The 23,638-nt window shown below is 42.2% G+C and overlaps 2 protein-coding genes across 2 annotated transcripts; both read right to left on the bottom strand.

Moving 5' to 3' along the window:
- Nucleotides 1-716: 716 nt before the first annotated feature.
- Nucleotides 717-2,709, bottom strand: LOC122672746 (UDP-glycosyltransferase 87A1-like). Its single transcript, XM_043870224.1, has 3 exons — nucleotides 2,136-2,709; nucleotides 1,089-1,960; nucleotides 717-954 (listed from the first exon to the last, which is right to left on the bottom strand). Exons 1-3 carry the CDS (start codon nucleotides 2,653-2,655, stop codon nucleotides 886-888), a joined length of 1,461 nt encoding a protein of 486 aa, XP_043726159.1. The 5' UTR covers nucleotides 2,656-2,709; the 3' UTR covers nucleotides 717-885.
- A 2,977-nt stretch (nucleotides 2,710-5,686) lies between these two features.
- On the bottom strand, nucleotides 5,687-23,284 carry LOC122672748 (UDP-glycosyltransferase 87A1-like). Its single transcript, XM_043870225.1, has 3 exons — nucleotides 22,722-23,284; nucleotides 21,762-22,625; nucleotides 5,687-5,783 (listed from the first exon to the last, which is right to left on the bottom strand). The coding sequence occupies exons 1-3, from the start codon at nucleotides 23,239-23,241 to the stop codon at nucleotides 5,734-5,736; spliced, it is 1,434 nt and encodes a 477-aa protein (XP_043726160.1). The 5' UTR covers nucleotides 23,242-23,284; the 3' UTR covers nucleotides 5,687-5,733.
- Between the last annotated feature and the right edge of the window lie 354 nt (nucleotides 23,285-23,638).

Below are 23,638 nucleotides of genomic sequence, written 5' to 3'. Positions count from 1 at the left end.
CTTTACTTTTTCGATCATCTTCCTATTTGTTTTATTCTCAGTTTTTCATTTCTCATTTTTCATTTACCATCTCATCAATCTCCGTCATCATCTTCCCTTTTCTTTTATTCGCCTTTTTTTCATTTGCCATTTTTCATTTCCCATTTCATCATTCCCTTTTATCTAGGTCCCAATTTTTCTTATTTTGTTTTGTTTGGATGTATGTAGCCGATCCTATCCCAGGAAGTTGGGATAAAGCTGAGTTTGTTGTTGTAGTGGTAGACAAAACTTATGGTCTATGAAATAATATATGGCCCAATAACAAAAAAAAAAAAAAATCAGATTTTGTGAGTTTGGTTTTATAGTAGTATTGAGAATAGAACACCTCCATGGCCCATCAGTTTCTCATCTTATTTCTAATTTTTTTTTGACGGTGTGATAAGTAAAACGACTTTGACTTCAATACTTTTTATATTTGCTATTACTTGTTGGAAAATTATCTTCTCCAGTTCCCTGCCCGGCCCAGTTCTTCAGTAGGACATGGATCAGTGGCTGTGAGATCTTTTTTTTTTTTTGTTGAATCTAAAAAAATCTTTTTAGTTCTAATATGTGGATATTGTGAAGCAAACTAGGTGTTTTGTCTCGGTTGCACATCAGGTGACAGTCGGAGCTAGGAGGAGAAACTATCTATGCATGCAGCTGATGCTGTAATTTCTATGGTTTCGTGACTGCTAGATTATAGGCTATGGAAACACAAATCCTACTTTGTTTTATTACAGACACATTAGAAAAGTGCTTAATAAAAGTTATAATATCTAACAATAAAGTGAAGATCTCCCACGGCCATTTATGATCCTGCAGATATTTGATTAGCTTCTGGGTATCAATCCAAATGTCTATGGGATGCTACTCCCAATTCCCATGCTCGTTGGAGTCCGAGATACATGGCTCTTGCCTCGGACTCCTGCGTGTTCCTAATGAAATTGTTAAAACAGATTACTAGATTGGAGTAGTCTCAACTCTCAAAAGTAATGCATTTTCTAAAACAAAGTACCTTAATAGTGAAATTTGATTAGAACCAACTAAGCTCTTTTATTGTTGATGCTTACAAGATCTCCTATAAAAGCATGGAGGTTTGTGAAAGTAGAACCACCCTTCTCTATAGCTCTTTGACAAGATCTCTTAAGTACTTCAGCTCTTTCCCTCAGCTGTACCCCTTCATCTTCATCCATCAACCTTTGCACAACGCGAGCAATCTTATCTCTTCCAACCAAAATTTCCATTCCAATCTCCTCTTTCACTGTCAAGCCAATCTTCCAGTCTTCCACAACCAATGTGCTGTTAGGAATTTGGTCAATTAACAGAGGAAAAGTGAGCATTGGCACCCCTGAGTATATGGCTTCTAGTATTGAATTCCATCCACAATGTGTCAAGAACCCTGCTACCGAAGAATGGCATAAGACCCTCAATTGGTCACACCATGGTTCTACTAGTCCCATTTCACCACAAGTTTCCTGCAAGTTCAGAGCTTCACCGCGAGCAACCCACAAGTATCGAACCCCACTGGTGTGCAACCCCATTGCAATTTCATGCATTTGTGTGGGGGACACAGGTAAGTAACTACCCAATGAGACATACAAGACAGAATTTTTGGGTTGACAGTCTAGCCACTTAAGATAATCCACAGCATTACTACTATTGCTGGCCTCAGAGGGTGTGATTCTGTCTTGAAGTAACTTGAAAGGGATGGAGGGACCTATTGTGTAAATGGGTATTGGAAGTATTCCCCTTAAGGTGTCAATTGTATGGGATTGAAGCTCAGAGAAGGAAGTAACGAGAATGGATTGTGCTTTGGTTACCCAAGAGAAGTCTTCTAGTATCTTTTTCAAAAATTCATTCTCGCGAAAGTAAATGAATGGCAGATCTCCCAGGCGTATTGCAGGGATTCCTGGAATGTAGGTTATGATCTCATCTTTCCTTTCTGTGAAGCAAAAAAGCAAACAGGTTCAGCAATTCATTTCATGATCTACTTAATTACCATTGCATGATTGTTTAATACAAATACTTTGGAATCAACTGAGACCAATCCATCATGTTGCCATTATGCTTAATTAATTACTTGTAGAATTAATTAACAAGTCATTTACCATACATACCTGAGATGTTTTCAAATGGAACTGGTAGATGGCCGTGAGAAAAGAGGAGGTGATAATGATGGTGCAATGAAAACAACGCCGGCGAAGACACCCAGAGTGAAGTCACCGGTATATTCCTCCGGTTCCCTATAGCTACTGGCCCTGCCAAGAAAGTATCAGCTATAATATGAGTTGCAGGTGGCTCGAGCCGATCAAGAAGCTGATCTAATGGTGCTTCCATCTTCGTGGAAACAGCCTCAACGAAGCCGACGAAATCCGATCCACGAGTCTTCTCCGATGGGATTACATTCGGAATTGTGCGAAACCGGATGTTAGGTGTGTTTGGACCAGATCCAGATCCAGATCCAGATCCTGGTCCGATTAAGGAGAGCCATTCTTCTGTGACTACAAATGTGACGGCTAAGCCTTTTGCAGCGAGAAGGGTACACACATTCATCATTGGGTTGATGTGGCCATGACCTGGGTATGGTATTGCTACCACGTGGCAGCCTTGGATTTTCTCTAAGCCACTGAGAGACATAGCCGGAATCTGATGCAACTGCTCGGAGCTTTGGAAGAAACTTCACCTTTTAGCACTGCGCTGGGTAATCTCTCTCTCTCTCTCTCTCTCATGTAGAAGGAATCTATATCACTCGACATTAATAAGGGGATCGCTAATAACCAAGAAGGTGAGAGAAAATAAATAAAAGAAATTACCTAGATTTACTACATAATAAAATGATGGGAAACATTTTTCTTTACGGGAGTGTGGCTTACGCTAGCATTCAGATGTGTCTATCTCTCTTTTCCTTAAAACAAAGGGGCAAAGGTATCTTTTCACATGGGGAGGAGAGAGATAGACTCATGGAAGTGCTGGCGTAGGCCACACTCCAGGACACAGAACTTTTTCCCTAAAATGATTTACAAAATTGGTAGGTGGCTCATATGTGTTGTTCGATAGCTATCACTGAGAGGGGGGTGAATCAGTGATGTAAATTTTTCAATTTCTTCGCCACTGGCACTGGTAATTACTGGGCGGATCTGAAAATAAACTACAAGGTCGTGTACACACCCCAGCCAGACTCAAAGACTCTACCAAGTGTGTACACCCATTCTGCAGCCCACACACTCCAAATGCAACAATAAAGATATAATGCAAAAATCCACACGCACAACACAAGGTATACGTGGTTCGGCAAGTTGCCTACATCCACGGAGCAATGCCACTATGGGCTTCGTATTTGCTCAAATACTCAACTTCGCTGCACCTACAGCTGGGAGCACCCACACCCAAATTTTCTCAGCATAGAACTGAGAGGGCAATTAAGCCAGTACAAAAAGTACCCAATGCCTGAGAGCACCCACTCCCAGTATTTAGCACCCACTAAATACAAGACAAAAATCAATAGAGTTGGGTTTATATCAATACTCTACAAATAAGCTCAGACTAGCTTAGGTTATCAACTTGTATCACCTAACACTAGTAAAAATAGAGAACCCAGACAATCACAAAGAAAAATGGAAGATTGGAAGCCTTACAACCATTTGCCTGTACCGATCTCAGATGTGATGGAGCCCACTGGAACTACTAACTCTTCCCTTGCAATGAGAGACTTAGGTTTTCAAGTGCACACTGCCATAAGGGGATCACAGATTGCTTCTTTCTTCTTGTCTCTTCCTCTTCTTGTATTTCTTCAAGAACCAATCAAAAACCCCAATTTCTCCATAAATAGATCTTCAAAAACCATTGAGAACCAGCTTGATGGAATCCCACAATAGGTTTCTATTTCTTCAAAAATAAAAATGTAGAGAGAGAAATCAGATTCCATCTTCACCCATTTGGTTGCTCTATTTTTCAAGCAAAAACCCCTCTTTCTTTTTTTCTTTTCTTCTCTTCTTCTTCCCTCTCCTTTCTCCTTTTTTTCTTCTTTACCAGTCCACGGTTCTGTAGCTTCCTTTTTCACTTAGAGAAGAAGAAGAACCATTTTTCTCTTCTTTCTACAAAAGATCAAGTAAAAGACTAAACAATCCTTTTTAGATGGGCCAATGGAATTTACATAAAAGGAATCTTCAATCAAGCATTGATTAAAATACTTCTCTTAAGGTAGAGAGAGATTGGCACAGTTTCCAAAGTGCTTTTTGAAGAACCAATCAAAAGCTATTAAATGGAATCAAAGATTTTTTGAAAAGCTTTTTAACTCATCCATTCACAACCTTCACGTGGGAGAGTAATGATTTCCTTTTTTTTTTTAAATCTCTTCAACTTTGATAATTTTAAAAAGAGCCCCTCTAACTTTACTTATTTATGTCATCATAGACATAAATTAAATTTATTTGCATGTAAACCCCTGAGACCAAAAAGTGATCTTAAGCTGCTGGCCGAGAGCAAAATTTGAAATCCAACTTTCCAGATTTGCTTCTAATTTGCGCATCCAAACGGAAAAAATCATAACTCCCTCATTTGACGTCGGATTGACGAACCGTTTGAACCATTGGAAAGAGGACTCGACGAACTAATTTTTTCTAGTTCAAACCTCTTCGAAATTCTGATGCGGGATCCACTGAAAAAAATACCTGAAGGTAATACAGCTGCGGTGAGTTATGAAATAGGAACCCATAAGCCTCCAAACACTTTGTATCGCTGCTACCCATGCTTGTAATGCTCTGAACTGCAACCAACAACATTTCCTAAGCCACTGAACACTGTCATAGCCTCAAGACTGGCCACCTCATCATTGCTCTGTGCTTGATTGCCAACAATGACAACCCATATGCAACAATATGTGGAAGCAACAATAGGGATAATATTTTCGCTTTCATAGGGGCAAGGTGCTCATTTCAGCTCTTCTTTGTCTAGGTGTAGTACACATATTACCAGACATAGTTTTTTCTCCCAAATTATAATTGAAAAAAAAAACACAATCTGGTTGTGCTGCTTCTGCGCGTAAAAATAGTACCACCCCTTGCCCAAGTCGATGCTTGCACGTGCATTCCTATTGGTTGTGTTTTTCAAGTTGATAATTTGATATGTGAAATGATAGGATTTTATCTTCATTAAAAAATAATAATAATAAAAAAAATCTTACCAAAAGAATAAAAGAGTTTATATTTTAAGCCATGCATATATTTTCTCACTTGTCTTGAAGTCATTTAGGCTTACCTGTCCCCGGCGTAGCCCCATGCTTCTATTAGAGATTTTCATCATCTCAGGTATAGTGCACTGCCTAGTGCACCATATTTAAGAATTCAACCGTAAAAACATGGGCAGTGGTGTCTTTTTCATCCTTTCAAGTATTGGATGAACGGTTGGATTTTTAAGTGTGGTGCAATGAGAGGATAAATTTCCTTCCATGAGAGATTGAGGGGAACCAAAACAAAAAAAAAAAAACTGCACGGAGGTCCACCGTAGTTTGGTTTCTGCCGGCATTAGCCAAGTCTACCACTTTTTTAAGGAAAGCAGATTATTAGATTTGAGCCAAGGAATCTACTATATATAAGAAACCAATTTCGAAGTGTTAAAACAGATTACTAGATTTGAGCCAGTAGTCTTAACTCTGTAAAGTAATGTAATTCTGATACAGATAACCTCACTAGTGAAATGTGACCAGAACCCAACCAATTAAGTTCTTTCATTAGCAAATTCAAGATTGCTATTCCTTACAAGATCTCCTATAAAAGCATTGAGGTTTGTGAAAGTAGATCCATCCTTTTCTATAGCGCTTTGACAAGATCTCTGAAGTGCTTTAGCTCTTCTCCTCAGCCGTCGTACTCCTTTATCTCCATCCCTCAACCTTCGCACAATGCAAGCAATCTTATCTCTTCCAACAACATTTTCCACTCCAATCTCCTCTTTAACTCTCAAGCCGATCTTATAACTTTCCACAATCAATGTGCTGTTATGAAATTGGTCAAGAAACAGAGGAAAAGTGAGCATTGGCACCCCTGAGTAAATGGCTTCTAGGATTGAGTTCCATCCACAATGTGTGAAGAACCCTGCCACAGATGAATGACATAAGACCCTCAATTGGTCACACCATGATACTATTAGTCCCATTTCACCGCAAGTTTCCTGCAAGTTAAGGGCTTCACCGTGAGCAACCCACAAGTATCGCATCTTACTGGTCTTCAACCCCATTGCAATTTCATGCATTTGTGTGGTTGATGCAGATAAGAAACTACCCAATGAGACATACAAGACAGAATTTTCGGGTTGACAGTCGAGCCAGCTAAGGTAATCCACAGCATTATTGTCATTGCTGGTATCAGAGGGTGTGACTCTGTCTTGAAGTAACATGAAAGGGATGGAGGGACCTATTGGGTAAATAGGTATTCGAAGTGTTCCCCTTAAGGTGTCTATTGCATACCATTGAAGATCATAGAAGGAAGTAAGGAGAATGGATTGTGCTTTAGCTACCCAAGAAAATGCTTCTTTTACTTACGTAAAGCCATCGGGAAAGTAAAAGAATGGCACTTCTCTGAGGCGTATTGCAAGGAGGCCCGGGATGCAGTCTATTTCCACATCTTTTCCAGTTTCTGTGAAGCAAAAAAGCAAACAGGTTCTGCACTTCATTTCCTACAAGAAAATATGAGTGAAAAAAAGATGTTGGATCCAGATCTTCTATGGTGCAGCTGTCCATCCGGCCTGTGCTGCACGGCGGTTAACCCCCTCAGGCAAGGCGCTCGTGCAGGGGTAAAACGATAACTATGCGTAACCTTGTGTTTGCACAGCATAGGCATAGAGGATCTGTTCCCCATTCAAATGGAAATATATATATTTACTTGAACAATGGTAGGGAATTAAGAACTCTTTTAACAAACCTGCGATGATTTCCAATGGAAGTGGTACATGGGCGTGAGCATAAAGGATGAAAAAATGAGAGTTCAATGAAAGCATTATGGGCGACATCGTCCAGAGCAAAGACACCGGAATATTCCTCCGGTTCCCTATGGCTACTGCCCATAACAAGGAAGTGTCAGCTATAATACAAGTTGGAGGCGACTCGAGCTGATCAAGAAGCTGATCAAATGGAGATTCCATCTTCGTGTAAACATCTTCAACCAAACCGAGGAATTCCGATTCACGAGTCAGTAGCTCCGATGGGATTACATTGGGAATGGATCGAAACCGAATGTTGGGTATTATTGGATTAGTTGATCCAAGATCCAGATCCAGACCCTGGTCCGATTAAGGAGAGCCACTCTTCGGTGACTACAAATGTAACGGCTAAGCCTTTTGAAGCGAGAAGGGCGCAAACATTCATCATTGGGTTGATGTGGCCACGACTTGGGTATGGTATTGCTACCACGTGGCAGCCTTCGATTCTATCAATGCCAGTGACAGACATTGCCAGAATCTGAGATGCCTCTTGTCGGAGCTTTGGAAGAAAGCCGGAGACGGATTGATCTCTTTCTCTCTCTCTCTCTCTCTCCCACATTCCCGCCGTCCTGTACTCCTATATATTAAATGGAAGTATGAATCAAAATGCCGGCCTATATATGTAGTCACTCCTTGTCTCATCCCACCTCATCTTTAATTAAGTTGGAAGAAATCGACTAAATCAACGCTTGATATCTTTGGAGAAAGTTTTCATACACGGTCGTATAAACTGTGTATGTGAGAGGGTGGAGTTTTAAGGCAGTAATTAATGGATGGGTATTTATGCCTTTTTCAACTTTTTGTGACAGATTCTCTCCTGTATACGGTTTACACGACCGTGTACAAAATCTTTCCCCTATATCTTTCTTTAATATGTTCATTATAATAGTAATCCAAACTTGTCCATAGTTTTGTGATAGACACCAACAAAGAAAAGCACGAAGCATGTTGTGCCTCTCAAAGTCAAAAGAGGATAATACAACTTAGGGGAGGGTTTCTACAAGGGAAGTGTAAGAAGAAATTTGCATGCTAAATGAAGGAAGGGATGGAAAAAGGCATAATTCATTTGGGATTTACATGAATAGAATAGGAGAGAGAAGTCTATTATTTTTATGTGTGAAAGGTATAAAGGAACTTGTACAATGGTAACTTAGCAATCTAAGTCCAAATTCTAAAAGCAAAACACTTTCTCCTCTACATTTTTTCTTGAGGTCCGTTTGTTTCAGCGTAAAATAGCCGTTAAAACAAATTTTATGGTAAAATGAAAATTTCCGGTGATTTCATTGGAAGATTGATTATGTTCTAATACTAAGTATGTGTTTTCTGGTGATTTCAACATATGTGTCATTGTGCTTGAGATAGCGTAAGATGCGCTTGACAAGGGTTCAATGGTCTTCTATTGGGCATGCATAAACTGGCAACCGTGATGAATTGAACAGGGAAGGAAACATCGCCCCGAGTAAGGGTGATATACTGTAGCACACCCCTCAATACACATATATTGAGTGGCATTAAAATAAGGTGCACCCCCTGAAGCCGTAGATTTTGATGTGGTGGCAATGGAGATGAGGACGGTTTTACAGTTTCTCATGCATGTCCGTTGCTATAAATCTGTAAAGTACCGATGTTGTGATAAAAATAGACCCTTAGAGTGAGTAGTAGCTTCAACACCTAAGAAAAAATAAACAGGGTTTAGGTCCTTGATGGAGAACTGTTATACCCGCACCCCGGGAGTATAATTAATTATTAATTCTTTCCCGTGACGTGTAGTTATCACTGCCACGTGTGCTGGTGAGTTGTTCTCACTGGTGGTCAAACCCAGCTATATTGACCATAGTACGAGGTTGCCTGTGGAAACTAGTCGGGACCACGGGGTTGCACCTTGACGTGTCGGGGTAAGTAGTTGACCAAATTTTGTTGTGTGCTTACGCCCTCTCAAAGCCCTCGAAGTATGGTCCAAAGGCCCGACCTCTTATGGTGGGAACCACCTTCCTACTCGCATCGGAGGCAAGGTTACTCGGCCCTCCGACCCTGCATCCAATGCTGCTAACAAGGACCCTTGTGGGTGAGACCCTGTGGCTAAGGTGCTATTGGTGCCCTGCCATGTTTGACCCTACCCAAATAGACCCTAGGTTACACTTATGAGGCCTTATCCAAATAGGCCAATAAATGTGAAGTCTATATGAGAGAGAGGGGTAAGACTATTCCTTAGTCTTTCTTTTTTCTTTCTCTTTCCTAACCTAATCGTGAAAGGAGAGGAGAGCTTTGAAGAGAGGAGGAGAAGGAGGAGAAGGAAGGGAAGAAGAAGAAGGAAACGGCTGCTGGATTTGGAGCTTTAAAGAGGGCACCTCGTGTGTACCTCAAACCAGGTAAGCCAAGTGCCCTTTTCCCCCATTTTTCTCTCTTCCCCCTTGCTCGTTTGAGCTTGGGTGGTTCGTTGGTTGCAGCCCCAAGATGGGGATTTCTTTTTGGAAACCCAAAGGGTTAGCTCGAGCCATGTGTAGTTTCCCCTTGTAGGATGCTATCCCATTTTCATTACAATCCTATAAAGACCTCTATTTTGACCTCTTGCTGAATCTATTTGATTCTAAAGCTTCAACCACCAAAGAAAACCCCAAATCTGGATTTTTGAGCTTTTGATCCTTTAAACCCCCTTAAATCTTTGAATGTTGGGTGTTTCTAAGACCCAAATAGACTCCAAGACACCCCCTCCCTAGTCCCTTGAGGCTTAGAGAACCAAATGGGACAACCCTGGGCTTTTAAGACCTTGAAATCGCACTTGGGTTGCATCGGAGGCAAGTCTGTGTGCCTCCGATGTTGCCTCCGATGTGTCCTGAGCCTGCAGGGAAGGTCGGAGGCAAGGTCGGAGGCAGGCCTGCTGAGTCCGACGTTGCCTCCGATGCAGTTTTTAAAGCTTATAACTTATGTAAATGGTGGGGTTTCTCTATGAGGCCTCCCCTACACTCTCTCACACTCTTATTCACTTCCATAGGTGCCAACATATGTGCAATGGGGTGATTTTAAGCGGGAATCGTTGCGCTTATACAAATTCCATTTGAAGTAATTGGTGAGTGGGTTTGGGTGACTGTTTGAGCTTGTTTACTATTGCTTATTCATGCATTTATGAATTATATTGTGACATTATCATTCAAGCATGATTGCATATTTGCATTTATTCTTATTCGATGATGATGATTTGGATGATATGGATTTGTGTTGGGTTACGGTGCCGGGAAGTACTGGCACCGGAACCCCCGTGACACGTGGAATTGTATATTGCATCTCATTCTTGCTGTATGCGCCGTGTTGTCTTGGTACCGGTGTTAGATGGAATGGGACGTTGACACACCCGGATGTACCTCTCAACACGATAGGATTCATGTAGTATATTTGTGGTTAGGCTCAGTTCCCTATGCTACGACCCTTACCAACAGGGGTTTAGGTGTTGGGTAGCGAGCACCGCGCTGTGGAGAGTTAGAGAGGCCAGGCCGGGGTAGTAATGGTTATCGGGTCCGCCTGCGGGTGGTGATGACTACGACCGGCGGGCTCCATAGTAATAATTGAGGTTGCATTGTGGTGAGAATGGAAGGACCCACAATGTCTTCCCGAGTTATTGCAGTAGCATATACCCATTGACTTAGCATTGTGTGTTAGGTGGTAAATGGCTCAGTTCCCTATGCTACGACCCTTACCAACAGGGGTTTAGGTGTTGGGTAGCCAGAGCACCTGCTGCCTGTGGAGAGTTAGAGAGGCCAGGCCAGGGGTAGTAATGGTTATCGGGGTCTGCCTCTGGGTGGTGATGACTACGACCAGGCGCGGGCTCCATAGTAATAATTGAGGTTGCATTGTGGTGAGAATGGAAGGATCCACAATGTCTTCCCGAGTTATTGCAGTAGCATATACCCATTGACTTAGCATTGTGTGTTAGGTGATAAATAAATTAATAATAGCATGCACCATGGACTATTTGTGATTGTGTGATTGTGCATCCCCTTTTCTCTCTCACTAGCTCGGTGGAGCTAACCCCGTGTACACATTCTTTTTAGATTTTGATGCGATGATTCTTGTGGAGCCGAGATCGCGGATCGAGGATCATGGCGATGGTTGCCCATGATGATTGTGCCTACGGGCTGTATTGATACTTGGGACTTATTCCCTTCTTTTGTTTTTTTTTTGGCCCACGTGCCTTATATAAATATTTATTGTTATATTTGTTTTGGGATAGTTATGCTATGGTCATTCGGGATGTCCATCCAAACTATTTACGTATCACTTAGCCGTATGAACATGAGGTAACTACTGTAAACGCTTCCGCTTATTTTATGATCGTTGGAAATGTAATATACCTTTGTCTTTCGCACTCTGATATTATTGTATTGTAATATTGGTTTATGACTGTGAGTTGGCCACTGCATCGAGATCCTGACGGTGAGGTGGGATGACGCGTGTCACCCCAATCATACCCTGATATTGTATTCTATCCCTTGTCGGGATAGGGGTGTGACAAGAACTCACTGGATAACTGTACAAGTAAATCGATGGCATAGGTGGAGGTACTGCTGGTTAGTGGTTACTAAGATATCATCCACGTATACCAATACATAAATTGTGATCATGCCCTAAATGAAAAATGAAGAAAGAAGGATTAGTCTGGGATGCACGAAACTTGGACTGAAGTAAAAATCGGGACAAACGATAAAACCATGCCCATGGAACCTGCTTCAAGCTATAATGAGAATGACGCAATTTACACACATGATGTGGATGAGAAGCATCCACTTACAACCAACATGATTAAAACAGGGTATTGGCGCACGCCCAGCTCATCTCACCAACCCCACCAAGAAAATCTTCCCTTGTATATCCTCCACGGATTCTCTCCCACTAATCCTCTCTCTAATTTATTCTTTCCTTCATATCTCCTTTCCCCATTATAGGAAGATTGTTTTTAAGATTTTATCTTGGAGAGATTTTCTCCATTTGTAGTCTCTGTATATATTTTACTCAATAGCTAAGGAAATAACTCAAGTGATATGATTCACACGTCAACGGATTCTTCTAGTTTATGCTTTCTATCATGGTATCAGTCTAGTCGATCCTTCAGTTTTTTTCCATGGCTGTGGAACCCCAAGCTGCTGCTACTACTTCTAGCAATGTCATTCCCACAGCTGATCCTTCTTCCCCATATTTTCTACACTCATCCGATCACCCTGGCAGTCCCTTGGTGACCCAACTCCTAACCGGCGATAACTACCCCACCTGGAGCCGTGCTGTAACCATGGCTCTTCAGGCCAAGAATAAGATAGGCTTCATCTCTGGCACTATTTCAAAACCTGCTACAGAACCAACCCTCTCTGCCTGGCTTCGATGCAATAGTATGGTGACATCATAGCTCATTTATTCCACCTCTCCAGCCATCGCAAATGGACTGCTATGGAACACCAATGCCGCTGATATTTGGAAGGAACTCCTTGATCGTTTCTCTCAAGGAAACGCCCCACGCATCTTCGAGATTTGTCGGACCATTGCTACTCTTGGCCAAGACACTGGTTCCATCTCTCAATTCTACACCAATTTGAAGGCTTTGCACGACGAGTTATCTTCTTATCGTGCCTTGCCGGTTTGCACCTGCAATGCTCTTGCACCACTCGCCACCCTCATGGCCGAAGATCATTTGATGGATTTCCTACAGGGGCTAAACGAATCTTATGCTGCTGTCCGCAGCCAACTGTTGTTAATGGATCCCCTTCCATCCATTAACAAGGCTTACTCTCTTCTACTTCAAGAGGAACGCCAATGCAACTTAGCCGATTCTCGAATCTCACAACCCGAGCACTCTGCCATGGCATCTCAGGCCAATCAACGATTCAGTTCTAAATCGAACAGCAACCCTCACCCCAAATATCATTGCACGCATTGTAATATTGACGGGCACTCCAACTCCCGGTGTTTTAAATTACATGGGTACCCCCTTGGGTTCCCTCGCAATGGCTCTTCAGCCAACCGTGGTGGTCGTGATTCTGCTACCCGTGGTGGTTCTAACCTCCACAGTGCCCACATGGCTTCCTCTCCATTGGATGAATCCCCTGTTGATCCACTTATCGGATCCTCCTCATTCACAGCCGAACAGGTGCAACAGCTTTTGGCCCTGCTTCCGTTTGGTAATTCTCATGGTTTGGCAAATTTTGCAGGTAATCCCTCTTGTTTCACCGCTAATTCGCAACCCTGTTGGATTATCGACAGTGGTGCTACCAATCATATGGTGTCTAATTTGTCTTTTTTCTCTTCCTATACTACAGCCCGCCCTAATTTTTGTATTGGACTACCAAATGGTGCCAACACTCCTGTTGCCCATGTTGGCAGCGTGCAACTTTTTCCTCATCTCACTTTGCACAATGTTTTACATGTTCCACATTTTCACTGCAATTTATTATCTATCAGCCAACTCACCACTGATTCCAATATTCATGTCATTTTTTCTGATTCCTCTTGTGCTTTTCAGGACCAACAATCGATGAAGACTTTTGCGACGGGTAGGAAACATGGTGGTCTCTACCTCTTGAATTCCCCACCCGCCTTCACTGCTGCGACTATTTAAGACTCTCACTTTGACCTTTGGCATTGGCGCCTTGGTCACCCGACGACATCTTTATTGCCCACTTTGCAATCTATAGATAATAATGTTATTTTTTCCAAGAAGTGCACTTGCACCGTTTGTCCCTTGGCCAAACAAACTCGTCTACCTTTTCCTTCTAGCACTATTAAAACTGCATGTTGTTTTGAATTGATTCATGTTGATGTTTGGGGACCTTTTGGTATTTCTTCTCATACCGGTGCACGTTATTTTTTAACAGTGGTTGATGACTTCTCATGGACTACATGGGTTTATTTGATGAATCATAAATCTGATGCCTCTACCTTTATTCGTTATTTTATGGCAATGGTACAAACACAATTTAATGTTTTCGTTCGTCGGATTCGCTCTGACAATGCCCGGGATTTTTTTAACAAACAGAATTCAGAATTTTTCCGCTCACTAGGGGTCATACACCAATCCAGTTGTGTTCACACTCCACAGCAAAATGGTGTTGTGGAGCGTAAACACCGCCATTTACTCACCATTGCCCGGGCCTTACGTTTTCAGGCTAACCTTCCGTTATCCTTTTGGGGGGAATGCATCCTCACCGCTGCTTTTCTCATCAATCGCTTACCCACTGCTGTGCTCAACCATCAAACCCCCTATGAGGTTCTTTTTCAAAAAAAACCCCTTTTATCTTCCCTACGCGTGTTTGGCTGCCTCTGTTTTGGTAGAAATCCCACTGTTAAACATAAATTTGATCAACGTGCTTCCCTGGGAATTTTTGTTGGATACCCCTATGGTCAAAAGGGCTATAGAATCTTTGATCTCACCACTCACCACATTTATGTTTCACGTGATGTCCTCTTTCATGAATCAATTTTTCCTTATAGCATGCTTCACCCCACCTCCCCATCCCCTATTTTACCACTTCCCCCCCCCTCGCTCATGACGATGATTGGTCACCAAATCTCACCACCCCCTCTCCACTCCCACCAACCGAACCCAACATACCTGATTCCCCACAGCCCCCACCAAGCCCTGAACCCGACACCACCCCCACAACCCCACCCCACATTCTCCCGATCCACCAAAACGAATCCTCCCACCCCGCACCCGTGCCCCACCCTCCCGCCTTAAAGATTTTTATGTTTCCACTGCCCGCGCACGCTCTTCATCTTCTGTTGGTTCAAGTACTCCTCACCCTCTCTCTGAGTTCTTATCATATGATCGTTTTAGTCCTAATCATTTTTCTTTTCTTAGCTCTCTCTCTGTTACTAGTGAGCCTACAAATTTTACCACAGCTATGAAGTCACAGGAATGGCGTGATGCTATGCACGCTGAGATTGTGGCCCTTGAGAAAAATGCTACCTGGACCATGGTTCCTTTACCCCCTGGCAAGCAAGCCATTGGCTCCAAATGGGTCTATAAAATCAAGAGCCACTCTGACGGTTCTATTGAGTGCTATAAGGCGCGGCTTGTGGCCAAAGGGTATACTCAGATTGAGGGAATTGATTATCATGACACTTTTGCCCCCGTAGCAAAGTTGGTCACTGTTTGCGCTCTACTTGCCATTGCTGCTGCTCGTAATTGGCCTTTGCATCAATTAGATGTAAACAATGCCTTTTTACACGGAGACCTTCATGAGGAGGTTTACATGACTCCCCCCCCCCGGGTTTTCGACGAAAGGGGGAGAGCCTCGTGTGTCACTTGCAAAAATCGTTGTACGGTCTCAAATAGGCCTCTCGCAATTGGTTCTCGAAGTTCTCGCAGGCCCTATTGCACTCCGGCTTCACACAATCTCAGGCTGATCACTCCCTTTTTTTTCTTCATCAACACGACACTTCTGTTTTTGTTCTTGTGTATGTCGATGACATCGTCATCACTGGCTCGGACATTTCTACCATCAACACTGTGAAGACACTCATTTGTAAGCAATTCCAAACCAAGGACCTCGGGGCACTCAAATATTTCCTCGGCCTTGAGATTGCATGCTCCAGATCCGGCCTCTATGTCTCTCAACGCAAGTATGCTTTAGACATTCTTGCAGACTCGGGCCTTACTGGTGCTCGCCATGTCGATTTCCCTATGGAACAGAATCTAAAATTGTCCGACTCCGAGGGGGATGTTCTCTCTGATCCCTCCGTTTATCGACGGCTGATCGGCCGGCTGATCTACTTGACGGTCACCAGACTTGACTATGTGCACACGGTCAACATTTTAAGTCAATTTATGCATCAGCCTCGACAACCTCACCTTGATGCCAGCATTCAGTTACTTCGCTACATCAAGGCTACACCAGGGCAAGGCATTTTTTTTCCACGCCAATCGGATCTCTCTTTACGAGCCTATTGTGACTCAGATTGGGCGGGCTGTCCAATGACCCGCCGGTCCACCACTGGATATTGTGTCTTCATTGGCTCTAGTCCCATCTCCTGGAAGACCAAGAAACAAACCACGGTTTCCAGATCCTCGGCTGAAGCCGAATATCGAGCCATGGCTATGGCCACCTGTGAGCTTACATGGCTCTCGTACTTGTTACATGATTTGGGCACCTCCATCAGTGCACCCATCCCTCTCTATTGCGATAATACAACGGCCCTTCACATCGCCGCCAATCCGGTCTTTCACGAGCGCACTAAACACATCGAGATAGACTGCCACGTGGTTCATGACAAGATCAAGCAAGGATTTCTTCATACGGCCAAGGTTTACAGCCAAGATCAATTAGCCGATTTGTTTACAAAGTCTCTTGGCCGTGAGCAATTTCTGTATCTACGGTCCAAGTTGGGCATCTCCAATCTCCATGCTCCAACTTGAGGGGGAGTATTGGTGCACATCAAACACGTCCAGCTCATCTCACCAACCCCACCAAGAAAATCTTCCCTTGTATATCCTCCACGGATTCTCTCCCACTAATCCTCCCTCTAATTTATTCTTTCCTTCATATCTCCCTTCCCCGTTATAGGAAGATTGTTTTTAAGATTTTATCTTGGAGAGATTTTCTCCATTTGTATTTTCTGTATATATTTTACACAATAGCTAAGAAAATAACTCAAGTGATATGATTCACACATCAATGGATTCTTCTAGTTTATGCTTTCTATCACAGGGATTGGGAGAAACAAGTGTCCATCTGTCATTTCGAACAAATGCGTTAAATTCACCTGTCATGATTGCCCATCATGCGGGTAACTTATTAGTCTCGGTGAAGTCAAGGGGGGGGGGTGGTAGTGGTGGTATGATGGAGTTGAGGGTTAGGGCGGGGCCTTACTCCTAAAGGGTCATGGGATGGGTTTTAGAGGGAGTGAGAGGTGGCAATGTAGGGGTGGCCATGGGTTGGGGAGAGGGTAGGGGCAGTGGTGGTGGAGGGTATTGGGATCCGGCTCCTCTCAAGGGAGGTCAGCACCAAGGCACGCCCAGGGGGCGTTCAAGGGTGCGGCTGTGCTGCACACATCTTGGCATATGCCTAAGGATATGTGTGGCACAACCCAGCGGCTGAATGCTCCCTAGGTGTGCTGGGCTCCCTGGAGACGAGCTCAATTGAGGGTATTGATTGTAAAGCTCGGCCTAGGGTCTGGTTTTGGTGGCGCATTGGACCGGGGAGAGTGGGGGTGGAGGGGGTACTGGTAAAGGAGAGGGAGATGGTGGTGGTGGTGCAGAATCAGCTCTAGTGGAGACGAGAGTGAAGGGGATGATGGGATCAAGGCCCAAGGAGAAGGTGGAGGGGACGATGGAGCAGCCCCAAAATAGAAGGGCTGGAGTTCGTTAATGGGTATTTTGGTTTGATTTCTATTTCAATTTCATGAGGTGGTCTCAATTTCAAAAAATTCTTTGGTTTGATTTTTACACATCCATTTCAGTGAAGTAAAAATGAAATGAAAGAGAAATTTTGAATCCTCTTTTCTTCCCCCATCTTCGTCCAGACTTCTTTTTCTTTGTGGTTCTGCAGGTTTTTTTGAACCTTCCTTTTCAACAATAGACAAAAAGAGAGAAGGCTAAGGCGCTATCTGGATGAAGAACTAGGGAGAAAATGGCTATTTCGAAAGCACTTGTCGCGATATAGCCATCTAGGGCACAGAGCTCTTTATTCCGATTTCATGATCGAACAAGCATTTCTACAGATTCCAGATTTGGTCGAACTAGGGTGTCTAGATCGTTGAATTTCCGATTGGGAAAGAAGCTAAAATACTGGCTATTCGAGCTCCATCTTCAGATATGGGGTTTTTCTCCCTTCCCAAATGGGTAAGTTACTTTTCATTGGAGAAAGTGGGTCCATGATGGGGAAATTTTGAAGGGTGCAGGTTAGTCTTCACTTGCCAAGAAATAGATGTTTTATCCTGAATTGTTTCCCTTCATGCCTAGGCTCTGTGGCTTATTTCTTTCATTATATCTTTAATTACTCGGCGAAATTAGAAATCTTTCTATGTATTTTTTGTCTCTATTGTTTTGATGATGGTGCTTCATTCTTGGCTGTCTTTGATTTTAGTGTTATGTTTTTTTGTCATTGTTGTTTGTGTGGTTATGATTCTGGATCTGCTACTCCTCTTGGCCTAGAATTGCAATTTGGACCCGAGCAGGAAACCTGATCTCTTGTTGAGCTAAATTTTTTAAGCATTGGACTTCTGGAATTTATGCTTGTTTTGGAGAAGAAGAAGGTGCCAGGTGAAGACTGTATCCCCACTCCATTGTATCTATTCTTAAAAATTGAACTACTAAATGGATTTTTTATTCTTGAAATATTTTGAATTGATGCAATCAAAACAATTTCAATTTTTTTTATCAAAATTTTATTTTATTGATATCAATCCGAAATTGAAATCAAATCATACCTGTTCAGCCGTAAAACGGACATGACGAGTAATGTAAATTTGATGAGTCTCCATATCTATACAATGATATCCCATATGAGAGAGAGTACTCAAGGAAGACACAAGGGGATGAACCAAGTTGCATTTGGTGAGAGTTATATGGTCTAAGAAAGGGGAAAAATAGACAACCAAACGTATATAGGAACAAGTAATGAGGAGAGTGGTTGTCAGGAAACTGTACATGAAGCCTTCATGTGCGGGAAGCTGATCCATACTTTCCCCCTAGCTAGCGTCAAGTAATTGATCTGTATATTAATTGTTCAGCCCTTCATTTCATGCTACTTATTACTTACCATTGCATGATTGTTTAATACAAGAAAGGGAAAGAGAATGCTAGCTACCTGAGATTTTTTCAAATGGAATTGGTTGATGATTGTGAGCAACAAGGAGGTGAAAATGATAATGCAATGAAAACATCGACGGCGACATCGGTCAGAGCGAAGTTAGTTACCGGAATATTCCTCCGGTTCCATATGGATACTGCCCAGGCCAAGAAAGTGTCAGCTATAATACAAGTTGCAGGCGGCTCGAGCTGATCAAGAAGCTGATCAAATGAAGCTTCCATCTTTGAGTAAACAGCTTCAATGAAGCCGGCGTAATCCGATCCACGAGTCACCTCTGATGGGATAACATTGGGAATGGTTCGAAACCGGATGTTGGGTGTGGCTGGAACTGATCCAGATCCTGGTCCGATTAATGTGAGCCACTCTTCCGTGACTACAAATGTAATAGCGGCGGCTAAGCCTTTTGAAGCGAGAAGGGTGCACACATTCAACATTTGGCTGATATGGCCACGACTAGGGTAATAGGGTATGGTATTGCCACCACGTGGCAGCCTTCCATTCTTTCTAAGCCATTGGCAGACATTGCCGAATACTGATGGTTAGTGCTCGGAGCTTTGGAAGAAACTTGAGCTTTAGGAGTGTGAGGAAGGGGTGATCGATCTCTTTCTAATATAGATGGATGGAGGCGTTGAGCTGCTCTCCAGGGAGCCTAGCATGCTTAGGGAGCATTTAGCCATTGGGTTGTACTGCACATATTTTTAGACATGCGTTGAGATGTGTGCGGCACAGCCTAACCCTTGGATGCCCCTTGAGCGTTGAGCTCCTTGGAGAAGAGCCGGATCTTGGATGGAGAGGGTTACAAGGAAAAAAAAAAATTACTCTATAGTGTACTAATCTAGCGGTGCGGCTTTGCAAGCTCAACAAGTGGATGATACGCTGACATCCAACCCAAACTTGAGAAGGAAAAAAAAAAAACAAAGAAGTGCAATCGAGTTTGCACCGTTGGATATCGCATCATCCACGTGTTAAGATCGTAAAATCGCATTGTAGTACATTCATTTTACCCCTCTCCCCCTAATTTGTGGGAGGAAACTCCCACGCCAACATCAATGATAACGCATATCTTATCAATAAAAAGTCCAACATTACAAAAGGAGGAGAGAGAAAAACTTTCAAAAGGTTGTATGCACGGTCATACATGTATGGTACATAACCATGCATATAAAAACCTTTTTGAGGAAAGCGTGGGGATTCTTTCTTGCTTGGGAGACTCATACTTGGTCCCCAAAGAAAGGATCGAGCAAAGCCAATCGGTGAATGGATGTTCTAAACTTGGGACGTCACTATTCTCCACTTTTCCTTTCAGTACAATTAATGGAACTCTGGAGAGCGTGAGTTGCTCTTTAATGAGCATATTGTTAATTTGATGGAAAAAACAATAATTTCATGTTCAAAATTAAATACCATTTCTAGTGCAACTTCAATCACTTCCACTATTGTCATTGCCACTTCCATCACCACCACAACTACCACCTCCATTATCACCACCATTGCTACCACCACCACGATTGCCATTGCCACTTCCACCACCGCCTACACCACCCACTGCCATTGCCACCATCGCCACCTTCACTGTTGCCACCACCTCCATGATACCACCACCACCACCACCACCATAGCAAGCACCGCCACCAAGTTTTTGTGTATTTAATGGAAGTTTTTTAAATTTTATAGAAATTTCAGAAACATAAATTATTGCGCATAACAAATGCGTTTTTGTGTCTTTTTTTTATCTAAAAATAGAAACTATTATGCATTACCAAACACGTTTTGGTCCACAAATTTGACCCAGATACAAAAATACAAAAACCTATGTTTAGAATAGAAACATCGTCCAAAAACGTAAGTGTTATCATGCAAGCCCTTTACTTTCATATTCTATATAACAATCTCACATTTGTTGGAAGTGTTGAAACTTGGATACAATCTTAAACATAATTACTGAAGGGTGTTTCTCGTTGTCACCAAAGTGGTGAATTTAGAAATTGTAACATTCTTTTGATTGTCCTATTGTCCTTTTATCTCATTCCCAAAAACTCTTTAAGTTGAGGATAAAAAATAATTTTTATAAAAAGGGATTTCATATTAAAAGAAGAAGATATATTATATTCTAAATCATGCATATATTTTCTCAATTGTCCTGAGGGCATTTAGGCTTACTTGAGATACTCTCAACACGAGAAAATACAAATTGCGTGAAGCCCACCCAAGTTCCTTTTTACTGCCACAAGCCAAGTTCGTCACTTTTTTATCTGGAAAAGATTACAGGTATTCGAATATTTTTTCTTTTCTTAATCCTTCGATGCTCAAACTCAATTTCATTGAGCTTTGGAGTCCTAAATAAATTGGGTTGACTGTATGAATCCTTTTTTCAATTCAAATCTATTCAATTTCACATTTGTTGTTAATCTCAGCAAAAAAAAAATAATGAAAAAATCGGAATTGATCGATATCTTTTCAATAAATAAAAAAAAAAAAAAAAAAAAAGAAAGAAGAAACGAAAGATGAAACATAAGTCGTAGATCAACTAAGGGCTTGCTTGAGAATAAGAAAGAGGGATACCATTTCAGAGCTGTTCAGTTAGACATGTAAATTAAAACTTCGTTTTCGATTCTACGAGAATATTTATCAAATTCAGTGTTTCATTTGCCTTTTTTTTTTTTTTTTTTTTACATGAGTTTCATTTTCTGAGATGTTTTAAAGTAATGCATTCTGAAACAGATTACCTCATTAGTGAAATTTGATCACAACCAACAAAGCTATTTCATTAGCAAGTTTCAAGATTGCTAATGCTTACAAGACCGGACGAAATTTAGGAATCCTGCTACAAGGGTGGCAACCAAGGAACTGAGATCTTAAGGGGTAATTTAAAAAATACTAAAACCTGGGAGGATATTTATGAACCCAAAAGGGAAGTGAATTATTCCATTTCCGTTGCTGATAGCCTTGTAGCAGCAAAAATTTTTCCTACAAGACCACCTATAAAAGCATGGAGGTTTTGGAAAGTAGATCCATCCTTCTCAATAGCTCTTTGACAAGAACTCTGAAGTGTTTTAGCTCTTTCCCTCAGCTGTAGTACTCCTTCTCCATCCATCAACCTTCGCACAATGCGAGCAATCTTATCTCTTCCAACCACTTTTCCCACTCCAGTCTCTTCTTTCACCCTCAAGCCGATCTTCCACTCTTCCACAATCAAAGTACTGTTAGGAGGTTGGTCAACAAACAGAGGAAAAGTGAGCATTGGAACCCCTGAGTAAATGGCTTCTAGTATTGAATTCCATCCACAATGTGTCAAGAACCCTGCCACCGAGGAATGACATAAGACCCTCAATTGGTCACACCATGGTATTACTAATCCCATTTCACCACAAGTTTCCTGCAAGTTGAGGGCTTCACTACGAGCAACCCACAAGTATCGAACCCCACTGCTCTGCAACCCAAGTGCAATTTCATGCATTTGTGAGGCCGACGTAGATAAGAAACTACCAAAAGCGACATACAAGACAGAATTTTTGGGTTGACAGTCCAGCCACTTGAGGTAATCCACAGAATTACTACCATTTCTGGTCTCAGAGGGTGTGACTCTGTCTTGAAGTGCCATGAAAGGGATGGAAGGACCTATTGGGTAAATGGGTATTGGAAGTGTTTTCCTTAAGGTGTCAATCGTATGGGCTTGAAGCTCATAGAAGGAAGTAGAGATAATGAATTGTGCTTTGGTTACCCAAGAGAAGGCTTCTAATACTATCTTCATAATTTCATTCTTGCACATGTAAATGGATGCCAGATCTCCTAGGCGTATTGCAGGGATTCCTGGGATGTAAGTTATGATCTCATCTTTCTTCTCTGTGAAGCAAAAAAAAAAACAGGTTCAGTGCAATGCCAATTCTGACTTAACTTGACCCATATGGTAGAATTAAGAATCTTTTTTGAACACAAAACCTGAGATGTTATCAATTTGAAATGGTAGATGGCCGCTAGCAACAAAGAGGTGATAATGATAGTGAAATGAAAACATTGAAGAAGACATCGGCCAGAGCGAAGCCACCGGAATATTCCTCCGGTTCCCTACGGCAACTGCCCATGCCAAGAAAGTGTCTGCTATAATACAAGTTGCGGGCAGTTCGAGTTGATCAAGAAGCTGATTAAATGGAGCTTCCATCTTCGTGGAAACAGCCTCAAAGAAGGCAACAAAATCCGACCCACCAGTAAGCTCCGATGGGATTACATTTGGAATGGTGCGAAACTGGATGTTGGGTATGTTTGGAGTCGATCCTGATCCTGATCCAGATCCAGCTCCGAGCAAGGAGAGCCATTCTTCGGTGACTACAAAAGTGACGGTTAAGCCTTTTGAAGCGAGAAGGGTGCATAGATTCATCATTGGGTTGATGTGGCCACGACGCGGGTATGGTATTGCTACCACGTGACATCCATGGATTCCCTCTAAGCCACTGAGAATCATTGCCGGAATCTATTGCAAGTGTTCGGAGGTTTGGAAGAAACTTCACCTTCTGCAACAACGACAACAACAACACACCTTGCGGATAAGGCTCTCCTTCACTCTCTACCTTCCTTTTATATACGAAGATTTCTACTTTCTACATGTACGTACGTACATGGACTCATATGGTTGACGAGGAAAACATAAACAATTAGAAAAACGTGGAAATCCCAATACAACGACAGGCTAGCAGATGGAGATCGTGGGAAAGTATTCTCAATCATACAATGTGAAAGCATGAAATAATAAGTCCAAGGAAGATGAGTTTCATAGTTTCGAATAAATAAAGGTGGAAATCATGGAATAAGTCCAAAGAAAGATGAGTTTTATCACATTATCTCTGGAATAAATAAAGGTT

The sequence above is a fragment of the Telopea speciosissima genome, chromosome 8, assembly GCF_018873765.1.
Source record: "Telopea speciosissima isolate NSW1024214 ecotype Mountain lineage chromosome 8, Tspe_v1, whole genome shotgun sequence".
Classification (NCBI taxonomy): domain Eukaryota; kingdom Viridiplantae; phylum Streptophyta; class Magnoliopsida; order Proteales; family Proteaceae; genus Telopea; species Telopea speciosissima.
The sequence above is the reverse complement of the archived record's forward strand: the minus strand, read 5'-3'. Positions and strand labels throughout refer to the sequence as shown.

Coding starts and splice junctions, on each gene's coding strand:
- LOC122672746 (XM_043870224.1), bottom strand. CDS start 2,655: ATGTCTCTCAGTGGCTTAGAGAAAATCCAAGGCTGCCACGTGGTAGCA. Junction 1,961..2,135: donor TCCATTTGAAAACATCTCAG/GTATGTATGGTA, acceptor TTTGCTTCACAG/AAAGGAAAGATGAGATCATA. Junction 955..1,088: donor ATGCTTTTATAGGAGATCTT/GTAAGCATCAAC, acceptor ACAATTTCATTA/GGAACACGCAGGAGTCCGAG.
- LOC122672748 (XM_043870225.1), bottom strand. CDS start 23,241: ATGATTCTCAGTGGCTTAGAGGGAATCCATGGATGTCACGTGGTAGCA. Junction 22,626..22,721: donor TCAAATTGATAACATCTCAG/GTTTTGTGTTCA, acceptor TTTGCTTCACAG/AGAAGAAAGATGAGATCATA. Junction 5,784..21,761: donor AAACCTCCATGCTTTTATAG/GTGGTCTTGTAG, acceptor ATGCTTTTATAG/GAGATCTTGTAAGGAATAGC.